This window comes from Ammospiza caudacuta, chromosome 21 (assembly GCF_027887145.1).
Source record: "Ammospiza caudacuta isolate bAmmCau1 chromosome 21, bAmmCau1.pri, whole genome shotgun sequence".
Taxonomy (NCBI): Eukaryota; Metazoa; Chordata; class Aves; order Passeriformes; family Passerellidae; genus Ammospiza; species Ammospiza caudacuta.
The window spans coordinates 4,920,059-4,946,901 of NC_080613.1; the positions used below are offsets into that span (position 1 = coordinate 4,920,059).

At 59.7% G+C, this 26,843-nt stretch overlaps 1 protein-coding gene across 1 annotated transcript in view; it reads right to left on the reverse strand.

Annotated features, from left to right (window-relative positions):
• Nucleotides 1–1,072: 1,072 nt before the first annotated feature.
• Nucleotides 1,073–26,843, reverse strand: part of HMCN2 (hemicentin 2) — a 36,126-nt gene continuing 10,355 nt past the window's right edge. The window contains exons 23-79 of the mRNA XM_058818084.1: nucleotides 25,907–26,034; nucleotides 25,692–25,800; nucleotides 25,312–25,481; nucleotides 24,688–24,783; nucleotides 24,413–24,589; nucleotides 23,333–23,452; nucleotides 23,008–23,169; nucleotides 22,525–22,800; nucleotides 21,828–21,995; nucleotides 21,550–21,663; nucleotides 21,288–21,374; nucleotides 20,591–20,776; nucleotides 20,036–20,206; nucleotides 19,557–19,670; nucleotides 19,302–19,444; nucleotides 18,734–18,884; nucleotides 18,273–18,491; nucleotides 17,343–17,456; nucleotides 17,087–17,277; nucleotides 16,800–16,896; nucleotides 16,402–16,563; nucleotides 15,904–16,017; nucleotides 15,667–15,798; nucleotides 15,079–15,216; nucleotides 14,827–14,986; nucleotides 14,411–14,535; nucleotides 14,134–14,320; nucleotides 13,894–13,991; nucleotides 12,979–13,251; nucleotides 12,690–12,880; nucleotides 12,533–12,614; nucleotides 12,170–12,306; nucleotides 11,887–12,022; nucleotides 11,475–11,616; nucleotides 11,103–11,230; nucleotides 10,864–11,020; nucleotides 10,654–10,775; nucleotides 9,867–10,031; nucleotides 9,374–9,481; nucleotides 9,160–9,294; nucleotides 8,775–8,909; nucleotides 7,981–8,168; nucleotides 7,501–7,714; nucleotides 7,220–7,354; nucleotides 6,352–6,542; nucleotides 6,184–6,265; nucleotides 5,798–6,067; nucleotides 4,986–5,135; nucleotides 4,248–4,385; nucleotides 4,003–4,124; nucleotides 3,672–3,909; nucleotides 3,491–3,553; nucleotides 3,275–3,403; nucleotides 2,854–3,174; nucleotides 2,130–2,249; nucleotides 1,788–1,914; nucleotides 1,073–1,690 (exon numbers count right to left, since the gene is read on the reverse strand). Coding sequence (XP_058674067.1) covers nucleotides 1,348–1,690; nucleotides 1,788–1,914; nucleotides 2,130–2,249; nucleotides 2,854–3,174; nucleotides 3,275–3,403; nucleotides 3,491–3,553; nucleotides 3,672–3,909; nucleotides 4,003–4,124; nucleotides 4,248–4,385; nucleotides 4,986–5,135; nucleotides 5,798–6,067; nucleotides 6,184–6,265; nucleotides 6,352–6,542; nucleotides 7,220–7,354; nucleotides 7,501–7,714; nucleotides 7,981–8,168; nucleotides 8,775–8,909; nucleotides 9,160–9,294; nucleotides 9,374–9,481; nucleotides 9,867–10,031; nucleotides 10,654–10,775; nucleotides 10,864–11,020; nucleotides 11,103–11,230; nucleotides 11,475–11,616; nucleotides 11,887–12,022; nucleotides 12,170–12,306; nucleotides 12,533–12,614; nucleotides 12,690–12,880; nucleotides 12,979–13,251; nucleotides 13,894–13,991; nucleotides 14,134–14,320; nucleotides 14,411–14,535; nucleotides 14,827–14,986; nucleotides 15,079–15,216; nucleotides 15,667–15,798; nucleotides 15,904–16,017; nucleotides 16,402–16,563; nucleotides 16,800–16,896; nucleotides 17,087–17,277; nucleotides 17,343–17,456; nucleotides 18,273–18,491; nucleotides 18,734–18,884; nucleotides 19,302–19,444; nucleotides 19,557–19,670; nucleotides 20,036–20,206; nucleotides 20,591–20,776; nucleotides 21,288–21,374; nucleotides 21,550–21,663; nucleotides 21,828–21,995; nucleotides 22,525–22,800; nucleotides 23,008–23,169; nucleotides 23,333–23,452; nucleotides 24,413–24,589; nucleotides 24,688–24,783; nucleotides 25,312–25,481; nucleotides 25,692–25,800; nucleotides 25,907–26,034 — 8,851 coding nt within the window. The 3' untranslated portion in view covers nucleotides 1,073–1,347. The remainder of the gene's footprint in view (nucleotides 1,691–1,787; nucleotides 1,915–2,129; nucleotides 2,250–2,853; nucleotides 3,175–3,274; nucleotides 3,404–3,490; nucleotides 3,554–3,671; nucleotides 3,910–4,002; nucleotides 4,125–4,247; nucleotides 4,386–4,985; nucleotides 5,136–5,797; nucleotides 6,068–6,183; nucleotides 6,266–6,351; nucleotides 6,543–7,219; nucleotides 7,355–7,500; nucleotides 7,715–7,980; nucleotides 8,169–8,774; nucleotides 8,910–9,159; nucleotides 9,295–9,373; nucleotides 9,482–9,866; nucleotides 10,032–10,653; nucleotides 10,776–10,863; nucleotides 11,021–11,102; nucleotides 11,231–11,474; nucleotides 11,617–11,886; nucleotides 12,023–12,169; nucleotides 12,307–12,532; nucleotides 12,615–12,689; nucleotides 12,881–12,978; nucleotides 13,252–13,893; nucleotides 13,992–14,133; nucleotides 14,321–14,410; nucleotides 14,536–14,826; nucleotides 14,987–15,078; nucleotides 15,217–15,666; nucleotides 15,799–15,903; nucleotides 16,018–16,401; nucleotides 16,564–16,799; nucleotides 16,897–17,086; nucleotides 17,278–17,342; nucleotides 17,457–18,272; nucleotides 18,492–18,733; nucleotides 18,885–19,301; nucleotides 19,445–19,556; nucleotides 19,671–20,035; nucleotides 20,207–20,590; nucleotides 20,777–21,287; nucleotides 21,375–21,549; nucleotides 21,664–21,827; nucleotides 21,996–22,524; nucleotides 22,801–23,007; nucleotides 23,170–23,332; nucleotides 23,453–24,412; nucleotides 24,590–24,687; nucleotides 24,784–25,311; nucleotides 25,482–25,691; nucleotides 25,801–25,906; nucleotides 26,035–26,843) is intronic.

The following is a 26,843-nucleotide window of genomic DNA, read 5'->3' on the forward strand; positions in this document are numbered from 1 at the left end:
GCCGCAGGACAGCCCCTCCTTGGGCACCGTCCCGGGAGAGGCCCTGAGCTCCTCCTGCCCCGCAGAACCGGGGGAGAAGCTGACCCGGAGATGGAACCCAGCCCCAGCCCCTGCAGGGCTGCTCTGGGTGCTGCCACAGCTCTCCCCCCTCTCCTGAGCTCCTCAGCATCCTCCACAGAGCACCCATGGAGCCTCCTGCCCCTGAGGAGTGGGAAAATGGGGGCAGAGGAGAGATGGCAGCACCTGGCTTTCCTCCCCAGACAGCAAGGAGGGGAAGGTTGGGTTTATTTGAACCTCCATCAAGAGGAACTGCAGGAGCCAGGGTGGGCAGGAGGGGACAGGGCAGAGGGCTGCCCAAGGGGCCAAACTCACCTTTCCCCCCTCACACAGAGCACACAGAGCACCCCAGAGCCACAGCAGGCCTGGCTTTGGAGGACAGGAAAGCTCCACCCCAAAGGACAGAGGTTTTTAGGGGAATCTCAGACAAATACAACAAGAGGCAGCTCCAGGGACAGGGTCTGACCATGGAAGGTGCAAAGCCACCATCAGGCCCCATGGCCCAGCCCTGGTGGCTGTGGGCTCACATCTCCTGGGGCCAGCAGCCCACATCCCACTCCCCACACCATCAGCTGGGACTGAAATGGTGTTTTGGGAACAGCCTCCATCTTCACCATGTGCAGAGAAGCCACGTCCTGCTCTTGCTGCTTCAGGGGTTTGACACCAGGGCAGGATTGGACCTTCAGGGCTGGACATTGGCCTTCTGGCATTGCTACATCCAGACATCCTCCCCTTTATGGTCCAAGGCCAGGCAGGGAGGTGTCCAAGCCTTGGGAATTCTCCCACATGCTGAATTCAGGCACAGCTAATATTTAGCCACAAAACACCTCTATAAATCAATAAGAGTGCACAGAGACCAAATGGATTAAACAAACAAACAAACAAAAAGACTATTTCAGTTTAATAATGGTTAATGCCCCACACCCTCCCCAGCCTAGGGAATCCCTCCCTGCTCCCTTGCTGGCCACTGTCACCCAGTTCATCCTCCCACCTCCCACATTTGGGGACTGACAGTGGCCAAGGCCATCCAAACACACCCAAAGCTGTGTTTGCTCTGGGATTTGGGACCTGATTGCAGGAGATTGGTGGGACATCTTATCCCCCATGGGATCCTGACTCTCCTGCTGAGTCAGGGCCCGGCCCTGGGTGAAAGGAGCACAGCTGAGAGGGTCAGGGGTGTCTGGGAGGGACACAAGAGGTACAAGCTCGGCATTCCCTGAACCACATGCCCCACCGATGGGGTGGGGAGGGACAGGAGGAGAAATGATCCCCTCCTGCCCCTGGGCTGTGTCAGTAAGGGTAGGGCGAGACGGAGATGAGGAGGAGGAAGGTGCTGGGGGCTCGCTGCCCGTCCGGGAGCAGCGCCTGCACCTGCAGCCGGTGCGTGCCGGGCTCCCGCAGCGGCCGCACCGTGGAGACGATGCCCCGGCCCCGCTCGCTGCGCAGGGCGAAGGGGCTGTCGGGCTCCGGCTCCAGCAGCCGGAACACGGGCCGGTGGCGCAGGGAGGAGGCCGGGGTGAGGCGCAGCACGTCCCGGCGGGCAGCGATGCCCAGGGGCAGGGGCAGCAGCTGGTACTGCAGCGTGGGGGGACCCGCCGGGCCGCAGAACGGGGGGCAGCGCCCCACGCACAGCCTGCGGGAGAGATGGGCAGTGTGTGGGTGCTGGGGAGTGGGCAGGACGCTCCGGGGTGTGGCGGGATGGGCACTCCCAGCCCCACAGCAGGACTCACCCTGGGCTGGAGGCTCGCTGGTACCCAGCCGGGCACGGCACGTCCGTGCAGAGGGCACCTCCGCGGGTGTTGAAGCACATCTGGCTCGGGCCACACTGGATCGTGCCCTCCGTGCACTCATCCACATCTGCAGGGAGAGAGGGGACAGCTCTGAGGTGGCTGAGATGGGGGTTCAATCCCCAGCCCCCCCACATCTGCCTGGACACTGAGACATGAGCACTGACTGTGGGGATCTGAGGCTGGGAACAACCTTCCTGAGAAAGGAGAAAGACTTGGAGCCCCAAAGAGATGACACCCAGGGCACCATGGGGACAGGGCATCCCCTGGCACCCCTGCACTGACCGTGGCAGGTTTTCCCATTGGACAGCAGCCGGTAGCCAGTGGGGCAGAGGCAGCTGTAGCTGCCCAGGCTGTTCCTGCACTCGTGCTGGCACTGGTGCGGTGTCTGACACTCGTCGAGATCTGCGGGAGGAGAGTGGTGAAGCAAGAGGGAGGATCATTCCCCATTGGTGCTACTGCCTTGGCCCGTCCCTTGTCACAGACATCTTCTATGAAAAACCCTTTCCTTAGGATTTTTTCCTCCTGAGAAGCTGAGAGGCCTCAGGAACAAAATATAAACAATGGTTTTCTGCTGCTGTGGAATGCAACAGGTAGATCTTTGATTGGCCCATGTTGGATGTTTGTGATTAATGGCCAATCACACCCAGCTGGCTCGGACAGAGAGCCCGAGCCACAAACCTTTTTTATCATTCTTTCCTGTTTTATTCTTAGCCAGCCTTCTGATGAAATCTTTCCTTCTATTCTTTTTGTATAGTTTTAATATAATATATATCATAAAATAATAAATCAAGCCTTCTGAAACATGGAGTCAGATCCTCATCTCTTCCCTCACCCTCAGACCCCTGTGAGCACAGTCACACAGCCTGGCTGTCACCTCCCCTTCCCAGCCCAGCAAAAACCACAGGGCACAAAGCAATGGACAGGGCAGCGAGGAGGACACCAGGTACCTTTTGGGGACAAAGTAATCTCTGAACTCCCTTCAACACCCTTCCCCAGGCACACTCACCAGTGCATGTGCCATTCCTCCTGATGTAGCCCGTGGGGCAGGGGGGGCCCCGGGCTCCCCTCGCCGCATCCTTGGCCACACGGCGCAGGGCCAGCTGGCTGTACCAGGACCGTCCCCGCGGGAGGCTGCTCGGGCCCTGCCGGCCCTGGGGAGTGTCCCAGGGCTCGCTGCTGGCCGTGTCCCCTCCCTCCATCCCCGCCGCGCCGCACCGCCCGCCCGGCAGCACGGCCTGGCCAGCGGGGCACAGGCACTCGTAGGAGCCCCGCAGGTTGCGGCACTCGAAGGCGCACGGAGGGGGGAAATTCAGGCACTCGTTGATATCTGGGGGAGGAAAGAAGTGCGGAGCTGCGGCTGGATGGGGGAATGGGGCTGGAACAGGGCAGGGGGAGGTGACCATGGGCCCTGGGAGCCCAGCTCATACCCAGGCATGGCCAGCCCGTGCCCAGCGTGCGGTAGCCAGGGGGGCAGGAGCAGCTGTAGGAGCCAGCAATGTTCTGGCAGACCTGGTTGTAGCGGCAGGCGTGGGACCCCTCAGTGCATTCATCAACATCTGGGGGCAGAGAACACGGTTAGGGGGACAGGGAAGTGGCACCAGATGCCCTTGCCATCCTCATGACCCCTCAGGAAGGATCCATACCCATGCAGTACAGCTGCCCAGGGTCTGGGGTGAATCCCAGTGGGCACTGGTCTCTGTCAGCCCCTGTGAATAGAGCAGAGAGAGTGTGGCATGTCACTGCAGGGTCACGGCCTTTGCACCCTCACAGACACCCAGAACGATCACAGATCTCCATCCCCTCGCTGGGCATTCCCCTGCTCACCTGCATCGAGCCAGGCACGGAGCTGGAAGCGCAGCTCCTGCTTGGCTGGGTCATAGGAGGCTCTGATGGCTCTGGCCCGCAGCAGCTGCACCCGGGGGGGCTGTGGGCCCACGGGGGGGTCGAACACGATGGTGTGGTTGCAGTGGGCACGGAGGAGGCGCCCATCCCGCAGGAAGCTCTGCACCGAGCTCCCTGAGAGCTGCCCCGCACCCGTCCGCACGTAGCGCTCGCTGAAATCCTGGGGAGAGGCAGGGAAAAGGTCAGGCCACGCACCCCAGTGCTCCTGGCACGGCAGCCGTGGTTCCATGGGGATAACGGGCAGGGGCAGCACCTGCAGCAGCAGCATGGCATCGCCCAAGCCCTCGGGCACGGAGCCGCTGATGACGCTGTCCAGCCGCAGAGCGCCAGCGCCACCCGCGCCCTGGGCCCGGTGGGTGACACGCAGGAGCTCCCCTGCCAGGGGGGACAGCGATCAGCGCCCACAGCACCCCACACACAGCTGCACTCTGGATCAGCGTGGTGCACGGGGGAGGTGGAGGCTGGGATGGCCAGGCTGTGCCGTCAGGGACCCCTCACCTGTGGCAAAGCGCAGCAGGGACTCGTGCTGGAAGGTGCCCCGAGAGAGCAGGAGCCCGTTCTGGGCTGCCCCGCGGGCCTGGGCCAAGGACCAGTAAATGGGGGCCATGATGGTCACCAGCACCCGCATTAGCGGCCCTGGGAATGGGGAAGAAAAGGTGTCACCATGGAGCCAGCATCCTCCTGGGGCAGCCAGGCTGTCCCATGTCACAGATATCTTTCATGAAAAATCCTTTCCTTAGGATTTTTTCTCCTGAGAAGCCTGATAAGCCTCAAGAACAAAATGTAAACAATGGTTATCTGCTGCCGTGGAATGCAACAGGTGCATCTGTGATCGGTCTCATAGAGTTGCTTCTAATTAATGGCCAATCACAGTCAGCTGGCTCGGATTCTCTGTCCAAGCCACAAGCCTTTGTTATCATTTTTTCTTTTTCTATTCTTAGCTGGCCTTCTGATGAAGTCCTTTCTTCTATTCTTTTAGTATAGTTTATATCATAAAACAATAAATCCAGCCTTCTGAAACATGGAGTCAGATCCTCATCTTTTCCCTCATCCTCAGACCCCTGTCAACGCCGTCACAGTCCCATCCCTCCTTGCTCACAGTGGAAGGTTTGGGGGAAAAAGGTTTGCTCTTGAGGTGACAAAGGTGACAAAGAAAGAAATAAAAACCTTTCCCCCAATATTTACATCTGACAGAGGTCCAAACTCACCAGGGTAAGGATGGAAATGTCCACTCACCTATGGCAGGTGGGATGCTCCCAATGCTGCTCTGGAGGGTGGTGGTGGTGGATTCAGAGTCCCCCAGCATGCTGGCATCAAGGCTGGACACACTGAGCTCGTGGCCATTGATGACACCGACCAGGCTGCCCCGCACCTGGTGCAGCTCCCCTGGGGCAAACGGGATCAGGGTCAGGTCAGGCACTGGGACTGCACTCCCTGGCCTGGCTCCCCTCTCACTAATTTGCATGTCAAAAAAAAATCTTGTTTTCTGGAGGTGAAAGCAGCCAGAGCAAGGCAGGCAGTGTCCCTGCCTGGCTGCAGCAGCCCCCAGGGACCCCGTGGCTCCAGGCACAGTGCCACATTGACAAGGGATGTTGTGAGTGTGGCCCTGTGCCTCGTCACACCAACAGGCACTGACATCCCCAAACCCTGCTCTGCATCAGCCTCAAGGCCCTGGCACAGCCCCAAGCTTTTATTTGCCTCTCCAGCGTGCCTGGCAGCGAAATGCCACCAGCCACACCAGTGCACATGGGGCACTTCCTCCAGCCTGGCTCTCTGCTCCCGAGGGGCAGCACTACAGGATGTGTCTGTGCACTCAGCAGAGCCCCTGGGAGAGGGGAATTCAATCACAGCGAAGGCAGGAAGGCTGAGGAGAGGCAAGTGAGGGAGAGGCTGCTCGGGGCAGGGCCTGCTTGGGCTCCAGCTGAGCAGTGCAGGAGAGGAGAGGAAAAAGCAGAGTTTGAATCACGAGGGTAGAGCAAGCAAGGCAACGTCAGGGTGGAGGTCTCACCCTGCAGGAACAGCCCGGCAGGGGCAGGGCAGGCACTCACCTCGGACATCCAGCGAGGCGTGGGCAGCAGCGGAGCCCAGGGCATTGCGGGCCAGGCAGGAGTAGCTGCCGGCGTCACGGTGGGTGACAGAGGGCAGCAGCAGGGTGGCATTGGGCAGGACACGAGCCTGGGGACCCTCGGGCAGGGGCTCCCCGTCCCGCTGCCACTCCACGGAGGGCGTGGGCTCGCCTGACACCGCACAGTGCAGCAGCACCGGCTGCCCGGCAGGGACCCGCAGCTCTGCTGGTGTCACTGTCACCACCGGGGCACCTGGCAGGGAAAGGGGTGCAGGTAGTGATGCAGCACTCCCCATGGATCAGGGGGAGTTGGAAGGCCTGAGAGGTGATGTAGTTCACAGTCCCTTAAAATAAGGGGCCAGCACTCACTCTGCAGAACGAGGGTGACAACTTTTGCTGCTGTGCCCGCGTCATTCTCCGCCACACACCGGTACTGCCCTGCATCGGCGCTCTACAGGACCAACAGCGTCAGCACAGCGTTTTGCTTTGCCAGGAAAGCACCCTGAAATGTGCCAGCACCCCCTGAGCCCCGCTCACCCTCACAGCACGGATGGCCAGGGATCCATTCTGCAGCTGGTGCAGGCGCCCATGGGCCACCACGGGCACCCCGTCCTTGCTCCAGCGGATGAGGGGCTCGGGGTGACCCTGGGCGTGGCAGTGCAGGAGGACATCACCTCCGGAGGGCTCCACGTGGTACGAGCTGGTGTCCCCCTGTATGACGGGTGCCTCTGGGAAAGGGAAAGGGATGGCAGAGGAGAGGGGCTGGCCGGGCGTCGGAACTCGGCACATCCCTCCGGGTGCCCAGAGTTGCCAAGGACCCTGACAGGGGGCTCAGAGACCCTGGCATGCTCCCCAGAACACCTGGGGATTTGATTACGACCCCTGGAGCAAGTTGCCAACTTTGTATGAGGACCTGAAAGTCACACAGGTTTGAATGGTGTAATAATAAAATTATCACGGGGTGAAAATGCAGATTTTGGGATTTTTGGTGTGGGGGTTACGGGGACAAGATGAAGGAACTTGGGCATATCCAACCTTTCTTCTTCTTCTTCTTCTCCATTTTCTGCAGTGATGTTGGCACTTTGGGATTGGTTTAGAGTAAAGTGCACTGTCTAACACAGGTGATAGGTATTGGGAATTAAGTGTACGTATGTTATACGTAGTTTGTAGTATAAAAGGACAACACCAACTTGGGGGCGGTCAGAGTGCCTGTGGCTGCCCTGCTGAGCAGATCTAAGCTGGGCAGAAAGAAAATTTTATAGATAAGAATTAATAAACAACCTCAAGACAGAAAAGTGGAGTCCAGACTCGTTCTTCAGTTGCACGGGCCGAAACAGACATCAGGGCAGCAATTATCAACAGCAACCCGAGAGCCGGGCTCCCCAGTTTCCCTGCCAGCACCTACCTGTGACAGAGACGAGGACAGTGGCCCTGATGGCCCCGGCGCTGTTCTCGGCGTGGCACACGTAGGTGCCACTGTCCGTGGGCGCCGCCGCCTCCCGCCACAGGATGCTCCGCCCGCTGTGCCCCGAGGCGCCATCTGCACCCCAAAAAGAAGGATTGGCCATCAGCTGGCTACAACCCCGCACGGCCAGACGTGCTGACACCCCTGGGACCCTGAAGGGTGGGATAAGGGTGGCACCAGGATGGCATCTCCCCCATGTTCAGCATCCCGTGCCCAGGTACCAGTGAGGAGCTGCCCGTTGGCCATCCAGGAGACGCGGGGCTGGGGGCTGCCCGCTGCGGCACACAGCAGCTCCAGCCTCTCGCCCCGGCTCAGGGTGATGTCTGTGGGCAGCTGGGTGAAGGTGGGCAGGGTGTGGATGGACAGGGAGAGCCGGCGGACGGCCCTCCCAGCGGAGTTCACCGCGGTGCAGGAGTAGCTGCCAGCATCCCCTTCCTGTGTGAGAATGAGAGGGAATCACCTTGAGTCTGAGCTGAGCTACAGCTCTGCTGGTACTTGTGCACCTAAAAAGTCACAGTTTGGACAGAACCGCTTTTCCCAGCCCACAATAACAACCTCACACTGCCCCAACCCTCAGTTTGCAACACAGGACTGCACGGGGCTCTCCCTCTACCAGATGCATCCACAATCAACCAAAAGCTCTTCAGCAGCAGAAGCCGCTTGTTCCTCATCACTCCCGCCTCTCAGCAGCCGGTGCTCACTTGGACATCCCGGAGCAGCAGCTCCCCGGAGGGCAGGACCGTGGCCCTCCCGCCCCGCAGCAGCAGCGCTCCCTCCCGGCTCCAGGACACGCGGGGCTCGGGGACACCGCGGGCGGCGCAGGGCAGCAGCACCTCCAGCCCCTGCAGCACCTCCAGCTCCAGCGGGCCCGCAGCGATGGTGGGGGGCACTGCGTGGGACAGAAAAGCAGGGACTGCAATGGTGGGGGGCACTGGATGGGGCACAAGGGCAGGGACAGCAGCAATGGGGGCACTGGATGGGGCAGAAGGGCAGGGACAGCAATGATGGGGGCACTGGATGGGACAGAATGGCAGGGACAGCAATGGTGAGGGGCACTGGATGGGGCAGAAGGGCAGGGGCAGCAATGGTGGGGGGCACTGGATGGGCAGAAGGGCAGGGACAGCAATGATGAGGGCATTGGATGGGGCAGAAGGACAGGGACAGCAATGATGGGGCACTGGATGGGGCAGAAGGGCAGGGATAGCAATGATGGAGGGCACTGGATGGGGCAGAAGGACAGGGACAGCAACGATGGGGCACTGGATGGGGCAGAAAAGCGGGGACAGCAATGATGGGGGCACTGGATGGGACAGAATGGCAGGGGCAGCAATGGTGAGGGGCACTGGATGGGGCAGAAGGGCAGGGACTTGCTCACAGCTCGGCAGCCCCGTTTTGCTGTGGGGTGCTGGGGAGGGGCTGAGCAGAGAGGGGAGCACCAGGGCTGGGGAGGGGCCGAGCAGAGCAGGCAGCACCGGGGCTCTGATGGCCGCTGTACCTTGCACAATGAGCCGGGTCCGCCCCGCAGCGGTGCCCGAGGGGTTGCGGGCCATGCACAGGTAGGTGCCGGCGTCCTCTGGGGCTGCTCGGAGGAGCCGGAGCTGCCCCCTGGGAAGCACCTTCAGCCCAGAGCCTGGCAGAAACGAGGGACAGGATGGGGCAGCACAGCTGAGCCAGGGCACACATGGATGATGTGCAGGGACTGCTTCCCCCACAGAGGTGCCTCTTCCCAAGGAGTCTCCATGGAACAGCTCCAGCGGCCACCACACCCACCAAGGACAGCGGCCAGCAGGACCCATGCACAGTGACAAACCCCTGGCACCTAAATCTCCCCCTAGGTAAAGGCTGGCAGGTAATGTGGGCTCTGCCAGCCCCCAGCTCACCTCCAGCGATGCCAACACCATCCTTTTGCCAGGTGACCTCCGGCCGGGGGACGCCTGTGGCCTCGCACGACAGCACCACGCTGGCATTGACCATCACCATCACCATGCCGGGCAGGGGCTTCAAGGCAGGGGGCTCTGTGGAGGCAGGGAAGTGCCACCCCGGGCAGAGGGCTCAGGATCCGCAGCAGCAGCAGCAGCCCGGGGCTGTGTTTACCGTGCACCGTGAGCCAGAGGTGCTTGTGGGCCGTGCCCGCGGCGCTCCGGGCCGTGCAGGTGTAGCGGCCGGAATGTGCAGGCAGCGCCTGCCGGATCTCCAGGGCTCCTGCAAAACAGCAGCAGGCAGAGGGGAGGGGGCAGCAGGGCTGGCAGGGACCCCTGTCCCCCCTAGGCTGTGCTGCCCCATGCTGTACTGTCCCTACAGGACACGAAACAACACAAGCGCACACTGCTGTTCTCAAGGTGAAGAAAAAGGGAAGTTTCTTTTCTGACTCTGACATTTATAGTTTTCTAAGAGTGACAGCGGATTGGAGGGTGACAGTGCCACCTCTCCAATGGCACTGGTCAAACTAACAGTGTATCAACTTTCTCTTCTTTCATAAAGGAACGCAAAACAATGAGTTATTTACAGAAAGTTTGTGAGGAAGTTCACTACAAGAATGTCAACATCAGAAGGCTTAGAAAATCTTAAATAAACAGGGTGACTGTACCTCGGGGCAGTACATGATAGCCCCCTCCTCTGGTGCCCAGCTGAGCCCCCCCCTTGCTCCAGGACACAGTGGGAGGGGGCACACCCGAGGCGTAGCAGGTGAGGACTGCAGGGGACAGCCGGGTGACAACGACATCCGTGAGGTCATCAGCGATGCTGGGGGGCACTGCAGAAAGGAGGGAGGGAGGTTGTCACAGACATCTTTTATGAAAAATCCTTTCCTGGGGATTTTTTCTCCTGAGAAGCTGAGAGGCCTCAAGAACACAATGTAAACAATGATTATCTGCTGCTGTGGAATGCAACAGGTGCATCTGGGATTGGTCTCAGAGTTGTTTCTAATTAATGGCCAATCACAGTCAGCTGGCTTGGACTCTCTGTCCAATTCACAAACCTTTGTTATCATTCTTTCTTTTTCCGTTCTTAGCTAGCCTTCTGATGAAATCCTTTCTTCTATTATTTTAGTATAGTTTTAATATACGATATATCATAAAATAATAAATCAGCCTTCTGAAACATGGAGTCAGATCCTTGTCTCTTCCCTCATCCTGAGACCCCTGTGAACACGGTCACAGGAGGTGGGCAGGGCTGCATGGCAAATGTTGAAGAGAATTCTGTCCCTGTTCTTATGGGCATGAGTATTTCTCTTTCCCTCCTGTCCACCCCCAAGCCCAGCTCTTGGGTGGGCATCCACCCCAGTGTGGGGCTGGAGCACACCCAGGTCACAGCCAAGGTGGTGACAGACCCTGGGAAAGCCACTTTCAGCAAGACCCCCAGCCCCAGGAGCTCACCATGCACAGACACAAGGAAAGCCTTTCGAGCCTCTCCAGCAGCGTTGGTGGCGATGCACTCAAACCTGCCCTCGTCCCGGGGAGTGGGGCTGGAGATGAGCAGCGACCCCAAGGACTGCAAACTGTGCAGGCAGAGCACACGTCAGCATAACCCCTGTGCCCCAGGGAGCAGCAGGAGGGGCAAACCCCACCCTAGAGGTGTACAGGTACCTGTAGGTGCCGGGTGGGAGGTGCAGGCTCAGGGGATGGCCATCCTTCTCCCACCTGACGTGGGGCTCAGGGGAGCCCCAGGCGTCACAGCCCAGCGTGGCTGGCTGCTGAGCCAGCAGGGTGAGGTTGGAGGGCCCAGGTGTGATGGCAGGAGGGACTGTGGAGGGCATGGCAGCCATGAGCAGCGCTGGGTTGCAGGAGGGGGAGCCCAGGGGGATCCATCTGCCTCTCCTGCTTACCCAGCACGTGCAGGTCCAGGCCTCGGCGGTCAGAGCCAGCAGGGCTGGATGCCATGCAGAGGTAATGGCCCAAATCCTGGGCCTGGACAGGGTCAATTTGCAAGGAGCCACCTGGCAGGAGCTGCAATCTGAGGAGGGAGAGCAGGTGAACCGTGTGAGGGCTCTGCATGGCCAGGCTGCATCACACAGGGAGCAGGGGTAGGGAAGGTGACAAGTGCCCATTGTAGCCACACGCAGCTCTTGCCCTAAGCTGGTGTGAGGACAGAGCACAGCAATTCACAGGGTGACTGGCACACTAATCACTTATTTCTGTGGAGGGTGGCACGATCTGAGAGCCATCTCTTGGTGCCACCAACCCACAGAGGCTCATACCTGTCACGCAGGGGCAGGAGCTGGCCGTCCTTGCGCCACGTCACCCGGGGCACGGGCCACCCCTGTGCCCGGCAGGGCAGCACAGCCGAGGTGTTCAGCAGCACCTTCACCTCCTGGGGACCCTCCTGGATCTCGGGGGCAACTGTGGCAGCACCCAGAGACAGCACCGAGAGAGTGGGACAAGGCTGGGGGAGGGAGGGAGCCAGCACAGAGCAGCACTGGGGGCTGGGGGGTGTCCAGCCCTGCCAGCCCTTCACCAGAGCATAAAATATCCCTGTAATGAAGGGAAGGGAAGGGAAGGGAAGGGAAGGGAAGGGAAGGGAAGGGAAGGGAAGGGAAGGGAAGGGAAGGGAAGGGAAGGGAAGGGAAGGGAAGGGAAGGGAAGGGAAGGGAAGGGAAGGGAAGGGCTCACCGTGAACGCGCACCCGGCCACGTGGGTCGCTGTCCCCGGGGGTGGCCCTGCAGCTGTACTCGCCACCATCTGAAGCTGCCACCTCCAGGACCTGCAGGAAACGCCCCTGGGCCAGGAGCTGCCTGCGGGCATCCTCCTAAAACCACCGTGAGCCCGTCAGCAGGGACCCAGCATCACCCCCAGCACGGGACTGCTGACCCAGCATCACCTCCAGCACAGCCCCGTGCTGCTGGTGACGGCAGCCAGGCACTGACTGTGACTGTCCCTGTCCCCTCACAGGTACCTGCAGCACGGAGCCCTCCCGGTGCCACTCGATGCTGGGGTGGGGCTCAGCACCCTCTGGGCACTCCAGGAGGAGCTGCCCCCCTGGCACAGCCGTGATGATGGGGATGTCCCCGGCGCTGGCAGTGCTGGGGGGTGCTGTGGGACATGGCCCAAGGGGGGGTCAGGGTGGGCTGGGCACCCCCATCCTGTCCCCATCAGTCATGCACAGGCCCCCAGTCTGCAGGACCAGCACTGTGCTCCAGATCCCTCTTTTGGAGCCCACAGAAATCCCAAAAAAGGAGGTTCTGCTCTCTGGTCCCCCAGGGGTTGGAGCATCCTGCAGCCCCCCCTGCTCCTCGCTGCTCTGCTAGGATCACACTACCTTGGATGCTGACATGGAAGCTCCTGCTGTCCTCCCCTGCAGGGCTAGTGGCCAGGCAGGTGTACAAGCCAGCATCAGCCACCTGCACAGCCAGGAGAGGGAAAAATTGAGCCACAAAAGCAAAACCCAAGTAAGGATAAAACAGTGGAACTCCTACCTCAGTGCTGTCAATGTGGAGTGTGCTCTCATTCCCTGCCACGAGGGAGGGCCCTGCCAGCAGCTGTCCATCCTTCTCCCAGGTGACAGTGGGCATGGGGACACCTGTCACCACACACCTAAGCCCTAGAGGGGTGCCCACAGCGATGGATATCTCAGTGGGATGGGACCCAGCTTCAACACGGGGTGGCTCTGCAAGGCACACAGCAAAGCAGGAGGGCTCATCCCCTCACTGCTCCCAAAAAACTGGCTAAGCTGCCCTTCCCAAATCCCAGAGGGATGACACGCACCCATCACCACGAGGTGGAAGGCTTTGCTGACCTCCCCCACTTCATTCACCACCAGGCACGAGTAAATGCCTGCATCAGCTGGTGCCACAGCCACCAGGCTCAGCTGTGGGCCCCCGGGCACCTGGGCCCTCTGCTGCCCCAGGGGCTCCCCGTTCTTCAGCCAGGTCACTGACGGTGCTGGGGACCCGGTGGCTTTGCAGGTGAAGGTGACATCGGAGCCCTGGGCCACCATCTGCTCCTTGCTGCTCTCGGGGCTCTCCAGGACAGGGGGTACTGGGGAGAAAAGGCAGAGAAACCCCGGACACTGGGGATGGGTTTGGCCACTCCCTGCTGTCCTGCGTGTCACAGACATCTTTCATGGAAAATCCTTCCCTTAGGGTTTTGCCTCCTGAGAAGCTGGGAGGCCCCAGGAACAAAATGTAAACAATGGTTATCTGCTGCTGTGGAATGCAACAGGTGCATCTGTGATTGGTCTCATGTGGTTGTTTCTAGTTAATGGCCAATCACAGTCAGCTGGCTCGGACTCTGTCTGAGACACAAGCTTTTGTTATTCATTCTTTCTTTTTCTATTCTTAGTCAGCCTTCTGATGAAATCCTTTCTTTTATTCTTTCAGTATAGTTTTAATATAATATATATCATTAAATAATAAATCAGCCTTCTGAAACATGGAGTCAGATCCTCATCTCTTCCCTCATCCTCGGACCCCTGTGAACACTGTCACATCCTGCGAGCAGCCAGAGGTGGCTCAGCCCTCCTGCAGGAGGCTCTGGGGCTGGTCCTGCTTTGTTCCCACCCCAGCAGCGGAGGAACGGCTCAGGACTGCTCGGGGATGGGTGCAATGCACAGAGTGTGCTCTGCCAACGCAAGCAGTGCCCAGGTGCCCGTGCCGTGCCCTCCCAGCCCTTGCCCCGTACCCTGGATCTGCAGGATGAAGCTGCGATCGGCCACTCCCGCCCGGCTGGAGACAACGCAGGTGTAGAGTCCAGCATCGGAGAGCTGAGCCTGGGAGATCCTAACGCGGGATGGGACACGGGGATGGGGAGGGGACATCAGCTCCGGGTGACCCCCTGCTCCCCAGGGTGACGCTTGAGGGTGCAGCACTGCCCCAAGCACCGGCCCCAGAGCCTGACCATGGCTGCAGGGTCCCTTCTCACCGGAGGAGGTGCCCAGCCGACAGCAGGGTGACACGAGGGGACAGGCGGAGGGGCAGCCCGTCCTTCAGCCAGCTCACATGCAGCGGAGGGGACCCCCGTGCCCAGCACGGCAGTGTCACCGCGGCCGACAGGACAGCACGGGCCACCTCGGGCTCCTCGTCGGCGCCTCTCTCGATGGTGGGAGGGACTGGGGAGGGGACACGGGGGACACGGGGGCTGCTGGGGCTGTCGGGGCGGGGCGGCCCCGGCGCTCCCTGCAGGTCCCAGCCCTGCTCACCCAGCACGTTCAGCGTGTGTAGCCGCGTGTCCTCGCCCAGGCTGTTCCGGGCCAGGCACGTGTAAGCCCCGGAGTCGGCGGCTCGCAGCCCCTCCAGGAGCAGGGCGCTGCCATCCGGGGTCACCCTGCGTGGGTAGGGCGCGACAGTGACCCGGGTGCCCATCCCGTGGGGCACAGGCGCTCTGTTGTGCCAAGGATGAGGACTCTGGGCACAGTGCAAGCTCAGGGCATCACCTGGGACTCTGCCAGGGTGACAGCGGCCATCCCAGACTGCCAGGTTTACCCCAGGATGACATTCTCCCAGCAAAGAGCCGGGATGAGCACATCCAACAGAAAGCAGCACAGCTCACCGTGCCTTGCCCAGCAATTTTGCACATGAGACCACTGAGCCCCTGGAATGTCTCCCCCAGACTCACCGGGTGTGTGAGGGGGGCTGCAGCCCCAGGGGCCGCCCGTCCTTCAGCCAGGAGATGTGGGGGGTGGGCTGCCCCTGTGCCCGGCACTCCAGCCTCACCCCGCTGCCCTCCAGCACGCTGTGCTCGCTGGGGTCCCCCGCACTGCTGATCCGGGGGGGCGCTGCACGAGAGAGAGGGAGGCTGAGGAGGGGCAGGGGAGGAAGGCTCAGCTCTGAGCTCCACAGGGAGCAGGCAGCCTCGGGGAAGCCCTACCTCGCACCAGCACCACGAAGTCCTTGCGTGTCTCAGCCCCCTGTGCCAGGCAGGTGTACCGGCCCTGGTGGAAGGGCTGCAGGGGGCTGAGCAGGAGCTGGGCACCCCCGGACACCAAACCCTGCTCTGGGCTCATCTCTGCAAAGAGACAGGGTTGAGCAGTGCTCCTCCACTCAGCTCTCCCCAGGCTCAATGTCAAGCTTTCCCCTTTTTCCCCAGACATAGGTTCGGGGACACTGTTAAAGCCAAGCAGGGTTTCTGCAGAGCTCACTGCTGGAGCTTTACAGGAGAAAAGAGCCACTGGTTTGGGGGCAAACCCCTGTCCCAGCAAGCACCCCAATGGCTGGTACCCAGAGAGTCACCCCCTGCATATCCCTCCATCATGCCCACATCCCATGGCTTTGAGCCTCAGGAATGAACTCAGCTCTCTTGAAAGCTTGCAGGGAACAGGCCAGACCCTCCATGCACTGTCCCTCCCTGTGCAGCCCTGAGGGTCTTTTGCAGTGGGGTTAGAAGTTGGGAAACTGAAGCAGGGCTGCATGGAGGGGAGCAGCAGGGAGGCTGGGGATGGCAGCCTGGCATACACACCCAGCGGGTGCCCATCCTTCAGCCAGGTGACAGAGGGCACGGCCACACCGGTGACGTGGCAGCTCAGCACCAGGGGTGTCCCCATGTCAGCCTCCAGCGTCTCCTGCTGCGGGTCCTGGGTGCCAGGGGGCTCTGAGGAGGATGAGCAGGGACAGGGGTGTGACACAGAGCAGGGCTCACTGCCAGCTCCTCAGGGTGGGCTCAGGGACAGCTCCTGGCTGAGCCCTCACCACTAACCGTGGATGGTGAGGATGAAGCTCTTCTGGTCCTGGCTGGCCACGCTCAGTGCCATGCACGTGTAGGTGCCTGAGCTGGAGAGCTGCAGGTCAGGGAGCTGCAGCACCCGGGAGCCTGGAAGGAGCAGAGATCAGGGAGTCAGGAGAGCCTGGAGCAGAACCAGGGGACTGATACCCCAGCACCCGGCCAAGCTCCATGCAAAAAGGAGTCTGGCCATGGAATTCCCATCTTTGAGGCCCCAAGCCATGCTGTGCCCCACAGGAAGGGGCACTGAGCTGCCAGGAAGCAGCAGCGTGGAGCTCTGCAGGATGCAGCCCTTGGTGCTCTCCAGAGGGGATCACTCAGCAGTGTGTCATTAGTGTGTCATGAGTGCGTCACACAACACAAAGGCTGAGCTGGGGACCCACAAGTGGCACCCAAAAAAGGGGGATTAGGCGACCTAGACCTCGTTATCAAGAGCTGAGGCACAGGCAATGGCCCTGGCTGATCCCAACACACCTGGGGTGACAGTCCCCTCCTCTCCAGGCCGCAGGACGTGGCCGTCCTTGTACCAGGTGATCTCCGCAGCCGTGTGGGGCTGGATGTCACACACCAGGGAGACGCTGCCATTGACAACGCCATCGACCTTCTCAGGGTCTGCAGCCACACTCCAGGGAGATTCTGTGCCCAAAAAACAGTGCCAAAGTGGAGACGTCACTGTGGGGGCTGATGCCACCCCAGGAAGAAACACACACTGAGCCTTTGGCCTGCTCAATCTCCTCACACAGGGCGAGCATGACCAGCACAAGGCACAGAGGCAGCCACACAGCTCCAGAGCCACAGGGAACTCCAGCTGGTGGAGAAAGAGGAGGAGGAGGGCAGTAAATCAGTGACCCAGGGAAGGGGAGATGCCTTACCCTGCACAGAGAGGGCAAAGTGCTTCTCGGCTGAGCCAGCCGGGTTCTCAGCCACGCACGTGTAACTGCCAGTGTCACCCACCTCCAGCATTGCCACCTGCAGAGGGGGACAGGAACCACTGAGGGCTGCCCCAGAGCACCACTGAGCTGGAGGGATGCTGGGGCTCCCATGGGGACCTTGGTGAGACCAGAGCCGCCACCTTTAGGAGGAAAGAATGCCCCATCCCCTCCATCCAATGTCTCCTGGTCTCTCCCCAACACAGCCACCTGCTTAGGGCAACACCAACCTGCAGGACAGTGCCACCCTCCAGGAGCTGGTGGCGTGGGCCAGCCTCTATGAGGACATCATTCCAGAGCCAGGACACCGTGGGCTCTGGGTGCCCAGTAGCCTCACACTCAAACTGGACAGTGCCATTGACGGTGGCCGTCACCTCCTCCTCCTCCAGGTCCTCTGTGCCACCACGGATGGCCGGGGCAGCTGGAAGCAGGTGGTTATGGGGCTGCCAGGTGGCTCAGCCCGGTGTCCCCTGTCCCTGTACTCACTGAGCACCTCCAGCTCGTAGTGCAGGCGGTCCCGGCCCGCAGCGTTGGCGGCCTCGCAGGTGTACCTGCCCCTGTGCTCCTCCTGCACCGCCTGCAGCTGCAGCACCCGGCCCCCTGTGACACAGGACAGAGCACAGGGTCTGTGGGATATGCCCCAGCCCTGCTCTGCCCAGCCCCAGGGACTCAGAGGTCCCACAGTGTCAGAACCCAGTGCATCCCTCTGGGTGGCCAGAGTTGCCAGGACCCCACCGGGGGGCTCAGAGACCCTGGCACACAGCCCAGAACACCTGGGGGTTTGATTCTGACCCCTGGAGCAAGTTACCAGCTTTGTATGAGGACCTGAAAGTCACAGAGGTTTGAATAGTACAATAATAAAATTATCACAGGGTGAAAATGTAGATTTTAGGATTTTTGGTGTGCGGTTTATGGGGACAAGATGGAGGAACTTGGGCGTGTCCAGCCTTTCTTCTTCTTGTTCTCCATTTCCTGCAGTGCTGTTGGCACTTTGGGATTGGTTTAGAGTAGAAGTGCACTGTCTAACACAGGTGATAGGTATTGGGAATTAAGTGTAAATATGTTATATGTAGTTTGTAGTATAAAAGGACAATACAGAGTGCCTGTGGCTGCCCTGCTGAGCAGATCTCAGCTGGGCAGAAAGAAAATTTTATAGATAAGAATGAATAAACAACTTCAAGACTGAAAACTGAAGAGCTCTGGCTCTTTCTTCAGCTGTGCAGGCCAAAGCAAAGACATCCTGCACATCTGGGGCAGCAATGAACAACCAAAACCCGAGACCAGGGGTGCTGTGTGTGGTGGCAGGAAGGGGACAGGATCCATCCTCCTCCATGCTGTGGATGCTCTCAACCCCCAAGGCTGCAGCAGGACCACCCCCAGCCCCCACAGTGGGGGTTCACACCCTCTGCCCATTACCTTGCAGCATCAGCACCCCCAGGCCGGGGGAGAGGGGCTCCCCATCCTTGTACCAGGTGAGCCGGGGGGGTGGGATGGCACTGGTGTCGCAGTAGAGGGCAGTGGGCTGGCCAAGGACAGCCTGCCGGTGCTCTGTCACCTCCCCATCCTGGTCCTCCTCCCGATAGAAGATCTCAAGGGCTTCCTTGGGGCCTGTTTGCTGCTGGAAGATGGGGGGCACTGCGGGGACAGGCTGTGGTCAGTGTGGGGAGCAGGGACATTGACCCCCAGGTGCACCCACAGCATCCGCCCTCACTGCAGCTCAGGAGATGTTTGTTGTTTTCCAGCAGGCTTCAACTTTTTCTCCTGCTCACCCTTCTCTGCTCCCACAAGTGGCTCTGAGGATCCCTTCCCTTGCTGAGACAGCCCTGCCCTTGCTGAGACACCCCCTGCCCTGGCTGCTGGCCCTGCCCAGGGCTCACCTTGGACGTGCACAATGAAGTCCCTGTCATCTTCACCCACAGCATTGGTGGCCACGCAGGTGTAGTGCCCCGAATCTGAGACACCAACAGCTGGGATCTGGAGGACCTGCCCCTCACTGAGGATCTGGATGTGTTCAGAGCTTTCCAAAAGCTGAAGGGGAGAAAGAGAAAGGCAGGACGAGGATTACACACTCAGGAGTGGGGCAGAGCCCTGCCACCTGTACAAAGGGTATTTTCCCATTTCATCCAGCTGGGACAGTCCCAAACCCAGCAGCTCCTCCCTGGCCACAGCTGGACAGTCCCCAAACCCAGCAGCTCCTCCCTGGGCACAGCTGGACAGTCCCAAACCCAGCAGCTCCTCCCTGGGCACACCTGGGACTGTCCCAAACCCAGCAGCTCCTCCCTAGGCACAGCTGGACAGTCCCCAAACCCAGCAGCTCCTCCCTGGGCACAGCTGGACAGTCCCCAAACCCAGCAGCTCCTCCCTGGGCACACCTGGGACTGTCCCAAACCCAGCAGCTCCTCCCTAGGCACAGCTGGACAGTCCCCAAACCCAGCAGCTCCTCACCTGCTTGTCCTTGTACCAGAGGATGGTTGGCTGAGGCACAGCCCAGGTCTCACACTCCAGCACCACTGTGCTGTTCACCTTGGCTTTCACCTCCTTCACAGCAAATTCCCCCAGAGGATCCTCTCTGGCAATCCAAGGAGGAACTGGTGGGGAAAGACAAAGGGAAGCAAAAGGCAGCCAAAGGAAGCAGCACTGGGCTGGTTGCAGTGGTGGGGTCACTGCAGGAGTTAGGAGGGATTTGGGGAGCTCCCTCACCCAGGACCTTCACAGCATAGCTCTTCACAGCCTCCCCATCCTCACTGGCCACGATGCAGCTGTAGGTGCCCGTGTCCTCCTCCTGGGCGTTCAGGATCTGCAGCCCGTGGCCACCTGGGCAAAGGGGGAATCCTGAGAGGGTTCTGCTCACAGCCACAGCTCTCTCTCCCCATGCAGCACCTGAAGGCATCTCTGAGCACCTGCAAGCCTGGCTGGAGCGAGCCTGATGCTCTCCTAGAGCCCGGTCCCAGGCTTATAAAAACCAGCACTGAGGATGCTCTAGTTATTATCAGAGGATGCAGCACTTGGAAGAGCAGCACCCAGCTGATCCCTGAGCCCTCAGGTCCTGCAGGATGAGGATTTCTCACCATCCCACTGTGCTGGACCCTTACCAGACCAAGAAAAAGCCCCCCACCCACTCCCCAATGCACAACAAGGGGCCACCACAGCCATGCAGAGGCAGGGAACAGCAGCAGTACCAGGGAGCAGGAGGACATTTCCAGATGCTTGGAGAGGAACCTGGTCCTTGAGCCAGGTGATGTTGGGAGATGGGTATGGCGGGGCCTCGCAGAGCAGGGAGATGGGGTTGTTGATGATCACTGTCACCTCTTCTGCAGCAGCAGCAGCATCCTGAGCAGAGGTGGGACTGGCTGCAGAGACGTGGCTGGGTGTTAGATCAGCACTGGCACACATTTTGGCTTCCCAGTGCTTCATCCCCCCAGCAGAGAGCACGATCCAAGTTCAGGGAATTGGAATTGACACAGCCTGTGCCAACTTCAGACTCTGCCCCGTCCTGCTGCCCTCCAAAACCACAGAGATCCAGGAGACACATCCCCCCTTCCCCAAGCCACCACCATAGATGGATCCTGCACTGAGCAGCTGCTTTCTGCTCCTCCAGGAGGTCTCACAAGGGCTCTGGGACAGCTCCACGCCACACTTTGGCTGCAGGACTAAGGAATCCTCCCCGCCTACATTAAAACCCACAGAGTCTGCTCACACCTGAGACCCTGCCTCCATCCAAAGGCATCTCGTACCCAGAACATCCAGCAGGTAATTCTTGGTCTGATTTGCCACAGAGTTGGAGGCCACACAGGAGTAGAGACCAGCATGGGCCAGGGAGGCTTGGGGGATGTGGAACAAGGAGCCATCAGGGGAGATGGAGAAGGTGCCAGGGAGAGGGTGGTTGTCTTTCATCCAGGTGATCTGGGGTTGTGGGCTGCCTGTGAGGGATGGAAAATGGGTTTTGGCCTTTGTGTGAAGTTTTTCCATGTGTGAGCACAGCCTGGCTGGGGTCACTGTCAGAGCTTTTCTGGAGAGCAGAGACATCATCCCAAATCAGAATTATCATGACCTGGATCAGGATTTTAGAAGCTGCTGGATGAGCCAGCGAGAAGAAAGAGAACTGTCCTGAGTGGGAGGTGATTAATTACTCCCATCACTAAAGGAGAAATGAGATTAGAGGAGTTTCAGCTCCATTTGGGAAAGATTGGATCCTACACTGTGGAACAGGCTCCCCATGTGGGCGTCCCCTCCCCAGCGCTTCCCGGACAGCACCAGTGCAGAGCCAGGAACCATCCCAACAGAGCTCTGAATTTTTCAGCTGTCTCCTTGGCTCTGCCTGGAGCCATCCCTTTGTTCCACACCCCAAAGTGAGACTCAGGTCTGCCCCTGAGCCCCATCTCCCCCTTGTTTCCTTGTTCATACCACCTTCCTTCCTCACTCGATGCTCACCTGAAGCCAGGCAGGACCAGGTGACAGGGTGGCCCTCGGGTACCTTGAAGGTGTCTTCTTCATCTGCATCCTCAATGTGGGGAGGAACTAGGAACACAAGCCCCCAGGGACTTCAGCAGCTGGCCAGCTCAGCCTCTGACCTCACATCCTAAGGACTCCAGCACACCCAGCGTGTCCAGTCTTAACTCATGTCTGTTCCTGCTAGGGTGGAGCTCTGAAACCCCAGCAGGAATCCTGCAGCAGACAGAAGAGCCCTCCTTACCTAGGACCTGCACGTAGAAATGCCTCCTGGCCTCCCCAGCTATGTTGCTGGCCAGGCAGGAATAGTGACCACCATCCTGGGCTCGAGCACGGGTGAGCCTGAGCAGCCAGCCCCCTGGAAGGACAGAGCAGAGGGGGCTCAGGGATCTGATCCGGGTACCAGCACATCCCAACTGTGCTCCTGTGGGGCTGCAGCTCCACCATGAGTCTGAGCTCGTCAGGGTTGGGGCAAAACACGTTCCCAAAGTGCTCATCTCTCACAGCACCCAGACCTCTGACCTGAAAGCAGCTGTGTGTGCTCGCTGGGGGTGACAGGAGAGCCATCCCAGAACCAGGTGACGCTGGGCTGGGGAATGCCAGCGGCCTCACAGGTCAGGGTCAGGGATCCTTGCAGGGAAACGCTGACATTGGTTGTCCATCCTGATCCTTGAATGAACTCAGGGGGAACTGGGGATGGAAGAAGATGGACACACATTTGCAAAGCAGCCAGGACATCAAAGGAGCAAAGCAAGGAGGGGAGAACTGGGTGAATCTGGTTTTTCCCACCTTCTTGCTCTGTACAGCTTTAGGACACAAACCCAGAAGGACCATTAGCATCACCTGGAGATGGTGGCTTTAAAGGTGTTTTGGGCAGGTGGCTACAGCAAAGATGTGCCACTCACCTGAGCCCAGGCTTACAGGCTCACACTGGGATGGCCACACAGCCTGAGCCACCTCAGAACTTTTATATCTCAAGTGACCTTGACCCATGAGGTAGTAGAGGACCTTATATGAGATGATCTGCTGTGATGGCTCTGGAAAGAAACTCCTGCCTGATGGACACAGTTCTACAGCTATTCCTGAAGCATAACCCTGGGACCTGCTACTTGCTGGATTGTCCAACACCTGCTGCACATCAAGTTACTCCACACCCAACCTCGTCATCCTGCCTGCACCCACCCCACCCCCAGCCCCCAGCCCCATCCCATGTCCTTACCATGCACCACAACTTCAAACTCCCTCTGCTCCTGCCCCTCTGGGCTGGCAGCCAGGCAGGTGTAGTGTCCTGCATGGGCCAGCTCTGCCCTGGGGATGTGCAGCCTCCTGCCCTGCTCTGTGAGCAGGAGCCCATCCCCAGCAGCCACGGGCTGCCCGTCCTTCACCCACGTCACTGCTGTGCCCATGGCCTCGCACTCCAGAACTGTCTCACCACCCTCGATGACAGAAACCTTCCTCAGGGTGCTGCTGCTGCTGCCATGGAGCCTTGGCAGTGCTGTGGGCAGAGGGACAGGGTGCAGGGGATGAGCAGCAGCTCCCACATCTGTGCACAAATGGAGGGGCAAAGCTGACCCAGGCAGCAGCATCCCTTCCAAAATATCCAAGGCACCAGGAAATAGCTTTAGGGTCCAGCTGGACCTTGCATTGAGAGAGTCCCAGCACCTCCACCCACCCCCACAGGTCTCAGGTGCCCCACACTCACCGTGCACCTCCAGGTGATGCTCCTTGCTGCTGCTGCCAGCAGCATTCCTGCACTCACAGGTGTACGTCCCCTGGTCCAGCAGCTGCACCTTCTCCATGTACACCACGTTCCCTCCTGGGGACATCAGCTTTGGGCTCCCTGGCTGGCTGGAGAGGGGCTCACCTGCCCAGGGAAGGGGGACAGAAGGTTCCCCTCAGGCTCCCAGCAGGACAAATTCCCACCCAGAACCTGGACTCTGCTCAACAAAAATCTCTCCTTGCTCCAAGGAGAACAACAGCTGGGTGAGCCATGTGGGGAGAGATGAGGCTGAGGAACAGGGCCCTACCGTCCTTCCACCAGCTCAGGGTGGGCAGGGGGATCCCGTGGCACTCGCAGGACAGCTGGACAGGCTGTCCCTCCAGCACAGACACAGCCTCGGCATCCGGTGAGGACAAGGATGGAGGCACTGCAGGGATGAGAGGAGCAGCTCAGTGATGGCACTGGGCAAGAGGAGAAAGGCAGCTTGGAGCTCCATCCTGCTGGATTCACACCCTCTGCAGCCCTGCTGGGTGCCACAAAACCCCAGTGACATTCCTCTGCCCTGGCTCCATGTGCAAACAATAATCTTGTCTCTCCAGCCAAGCGAGGGATGCTTTTAATTGCACATGGCCAACAGCAGAGGATGACCAAGCATCCCACAAACAAGCCAAGGTCAGGTTGGCCAGACACAGCCTTATTAGGCAGCCCTGCTTACTGGGAAGGTTACCCAACTCTTTCCATTATTGGGTGATGTTCCCAGCTGCTCATAAATACAGCTGGCTGCAAAATGGTAACTCCTTCCCATGGGGGACATCAGTTTGGAGAAGAAAAGCCTCAACACCCAGAAACCCTTGGAAAACAAAAACAGCAGAACCCAAACAATGCACCCGAGCCAGGACGGCAGACGTGCAAACATTTCCCTGGGAAGAGATTGCAGGAACAGGCCCAGAGCAGGAGAACTGGATCTTCTCCACGCCCTGGCCACCTGCCTGCAGGACTTCCACCAACTGGAGCATCCCCGGGAAAGGCCAGGGCCTGGCTCAGCCCCCGGTGCTGTGGACATGCTGAGTGGTCTGGGAAGATGCAGGGATGCTTGGATCGAGGGAGAAAAAGCATCCAGTGCCTGTCTTGGGGTCACTGCTGAGTCAGGGGGGACAGAAATGTCACCAGGCACTCGAGGTGCAAAAGGGACAGGGTGGGTGGGTGACCCTGTAATGGGGACCTGGAAATAGCCATCCATGGGGCCATGGCTTTCCAGGATATCATCTGGGGATTGTATGAGCGGAATTGCAAATGAGCCATCCTCCAGGGATGCATCCCGAGGGCTGGGCCAAGCCCACCGGTCGCACACGGTATTCCAGGGGGGAGCCCCCACAGCTGCGCTCACCGGTGACCCGCAGGCTGTAGCGGAGCTCGGCCAGCCCGGCCGCGTTGGAGGCCACGCAGCGGTAGCTGCCGGCATCGGAGAGCCGCGCTCGGGGCAGCTCCAGGCGCTTCCCACGCCCGGACATCGCCAGCCCCGCTCCGGCCCGGAGCCGCTCCTGCCCCTTGAACCAGGCGATGTCTGCAGGAAAGCAGGGAGCTGAGCTTGAGGAACGGCACTGCTGCCCCAGGGAAAGCGCCGGGGTTCAGGAGCAGGAGCTGAGGACAGGATTGGCTCACCGGGAGCGGGCAGCCCCGACGCCAGGCACTCCAGGGATGCTGAGCTGTTCTCGGGGACGGTCAGATCCACCGCGCTGGGCTCGATGTTGGGAGGCACTGCAACCCAGCAGCGCTGTCAGCGGCTCTGTCTGTCTGCAGCCAGCACAGGGCAGGGCCCGGGGCACAGCCAGGCTCTCCCGGGGCTCCTGGCACAGCAGCAGCCAGGGGCACAGCCCAGTCCCTGCTCTGGGAGGGGACACATCCCCCCATTGTGCCACCACTGCTGCCCAAACCAGCCAGAGGTTTGGTCCCTGCCACGATGAGACATCCATTCTTCCCAGGGAGGGATCTCTGCTCCCTGCCTGGTTTCTCACCTGGCAGCTTCAGAGCCACATCCTGCTGGTGGAGGGGAAATGGGGCTGGGGGAGGACCCTCCAGCAGGAAACACCATTCAAGGTGGTGTTTAGTGTGCTGCCAATGCCATCGCCTCTCAGCTTCATTGACAAAGGACAAGATCCCGAGGAATCAAACCAGTGACACAGCACCTACCAAAATCTGGGCCAAGAACTCCCACCCCTTTGGGCAGCCACGTTCTTCCCCACACACAGGATGGACATCCCCCCTCACCCCAGACCCTGCACTCACCATGCACTGAAACCTGCACCTCTGCCTGGGCCAGCCCTGCCCAGCTGCTGCCCTGGCAGGCGTAGAGCCCTTGGTGGCCAAGCCCCACTCGTGTGAGCAGCAGAGTGCCACCATCCTGGGACACCACCACGCCGTCCTGCCCGTCCAGAGGGTGCCCGTCCTTCAGCCACCTGCGGGCAAGGGGACAGGCAGCAACCACCCACCCCCTGTCTCTGCACACCAACGGGACGCTGGCAGCAAGGGCTGTCCCCTGGAATGAGGCTGGCAGTGCCAGCAGGAGACGCCAAGGACAAGGAGTAGGAACGGATGCCTCCCCCCCTTAGGGACACCCCTACAACCCATCCTGGGGGCGCAGGGAGCCTCAGCACTGCAGCACTCACTGGATCTGGGCTGGGGGGATGCCCCTGGTGTGACACTGGATCCTCAGGGAGGTGTTGGCTACAGCTGCCAGGTGCCCCTCACCATCACCAATCCACAGCTGGGGGGGAGCTGGGGGAGAGGGGACCTCAGGCTGTGCCCACCCTTGGGCCCTGGCACAGGGATGCGACACAGCCAGGGCTTGGGGGATATGGGCACAAAGGGAGGGTGTTTGAACCTTGCACGTGCAGGCTGTAGCTGAGCGAGGCGCTCCCCGCAGCGTTGGTGGCCGTGCAGGTGTAGAGGCCATTGTCTGTCACCTGGGGCTCAGCCAGGTGCAGGGATCCTGAAGGGAGGACGCTGAACCTTGGGGGAGAAGGAACAGGAAAGCTGGATGGGAGAAACAACCATGGCATCCATCACCCAACCCTGAGCAGGACTGAGGGCTCAGAGCTCACCATGGCCACCTCCCACTCAAAGAGGGTGGCACTGTCACAGATGTATTTACAGAAAAATACTTTAGCTAAGGTTTTTCTCTTGAGAAGCTGAGAAGCCTCAGAAATGAAATGTAAACAATAATTATTTGTAGAATGCAACAGGTGCATGTTTGTTTGGTCTCATGTAGTTGTTTTTAATTAATGGCCAATCACAGTCCAGCTGTCTCAGTCTCTCTGGTCAGTCACAATATTTTATTATAATTCTTATCCTTTCCTTGCTAACCTTTATTTTATTATAATTCTTATCCTTTCCTTGCTAACCTTCTGATGAAATCCTTTCTTCCACTCTTTTAGTATAGTTTTAATACATCATTTTATTTTCATATAATCTATATAATAAAATAATAAATCAGCCTTCTAAAACATAGAGTCAAGATTCCCATCTCTTCCCTCATCCTGGAACCCCTGCAAACACCACTACAGTGGCACAGCTGCCATGGGGGCAAACCCCCTTTGCTCAGCCCCTGCACGAGGCAGCACAGGAGCCCAGGGGGATGCAGGAGGACCAGGGTCCCCCCAGAGCACAGCCCCTGCAGCTGGAGCTGGCCATGCTCTCACTGCCAGCCCCATCTGTGCTCCACAGACATAACCTCATCTCAGCCCACGGCTGCAGATCGCTCCTGGTGTGCTCCCATCAATCACCCAGCATGGACAAGGCAGCTGAGAGGGGGGGAGCAG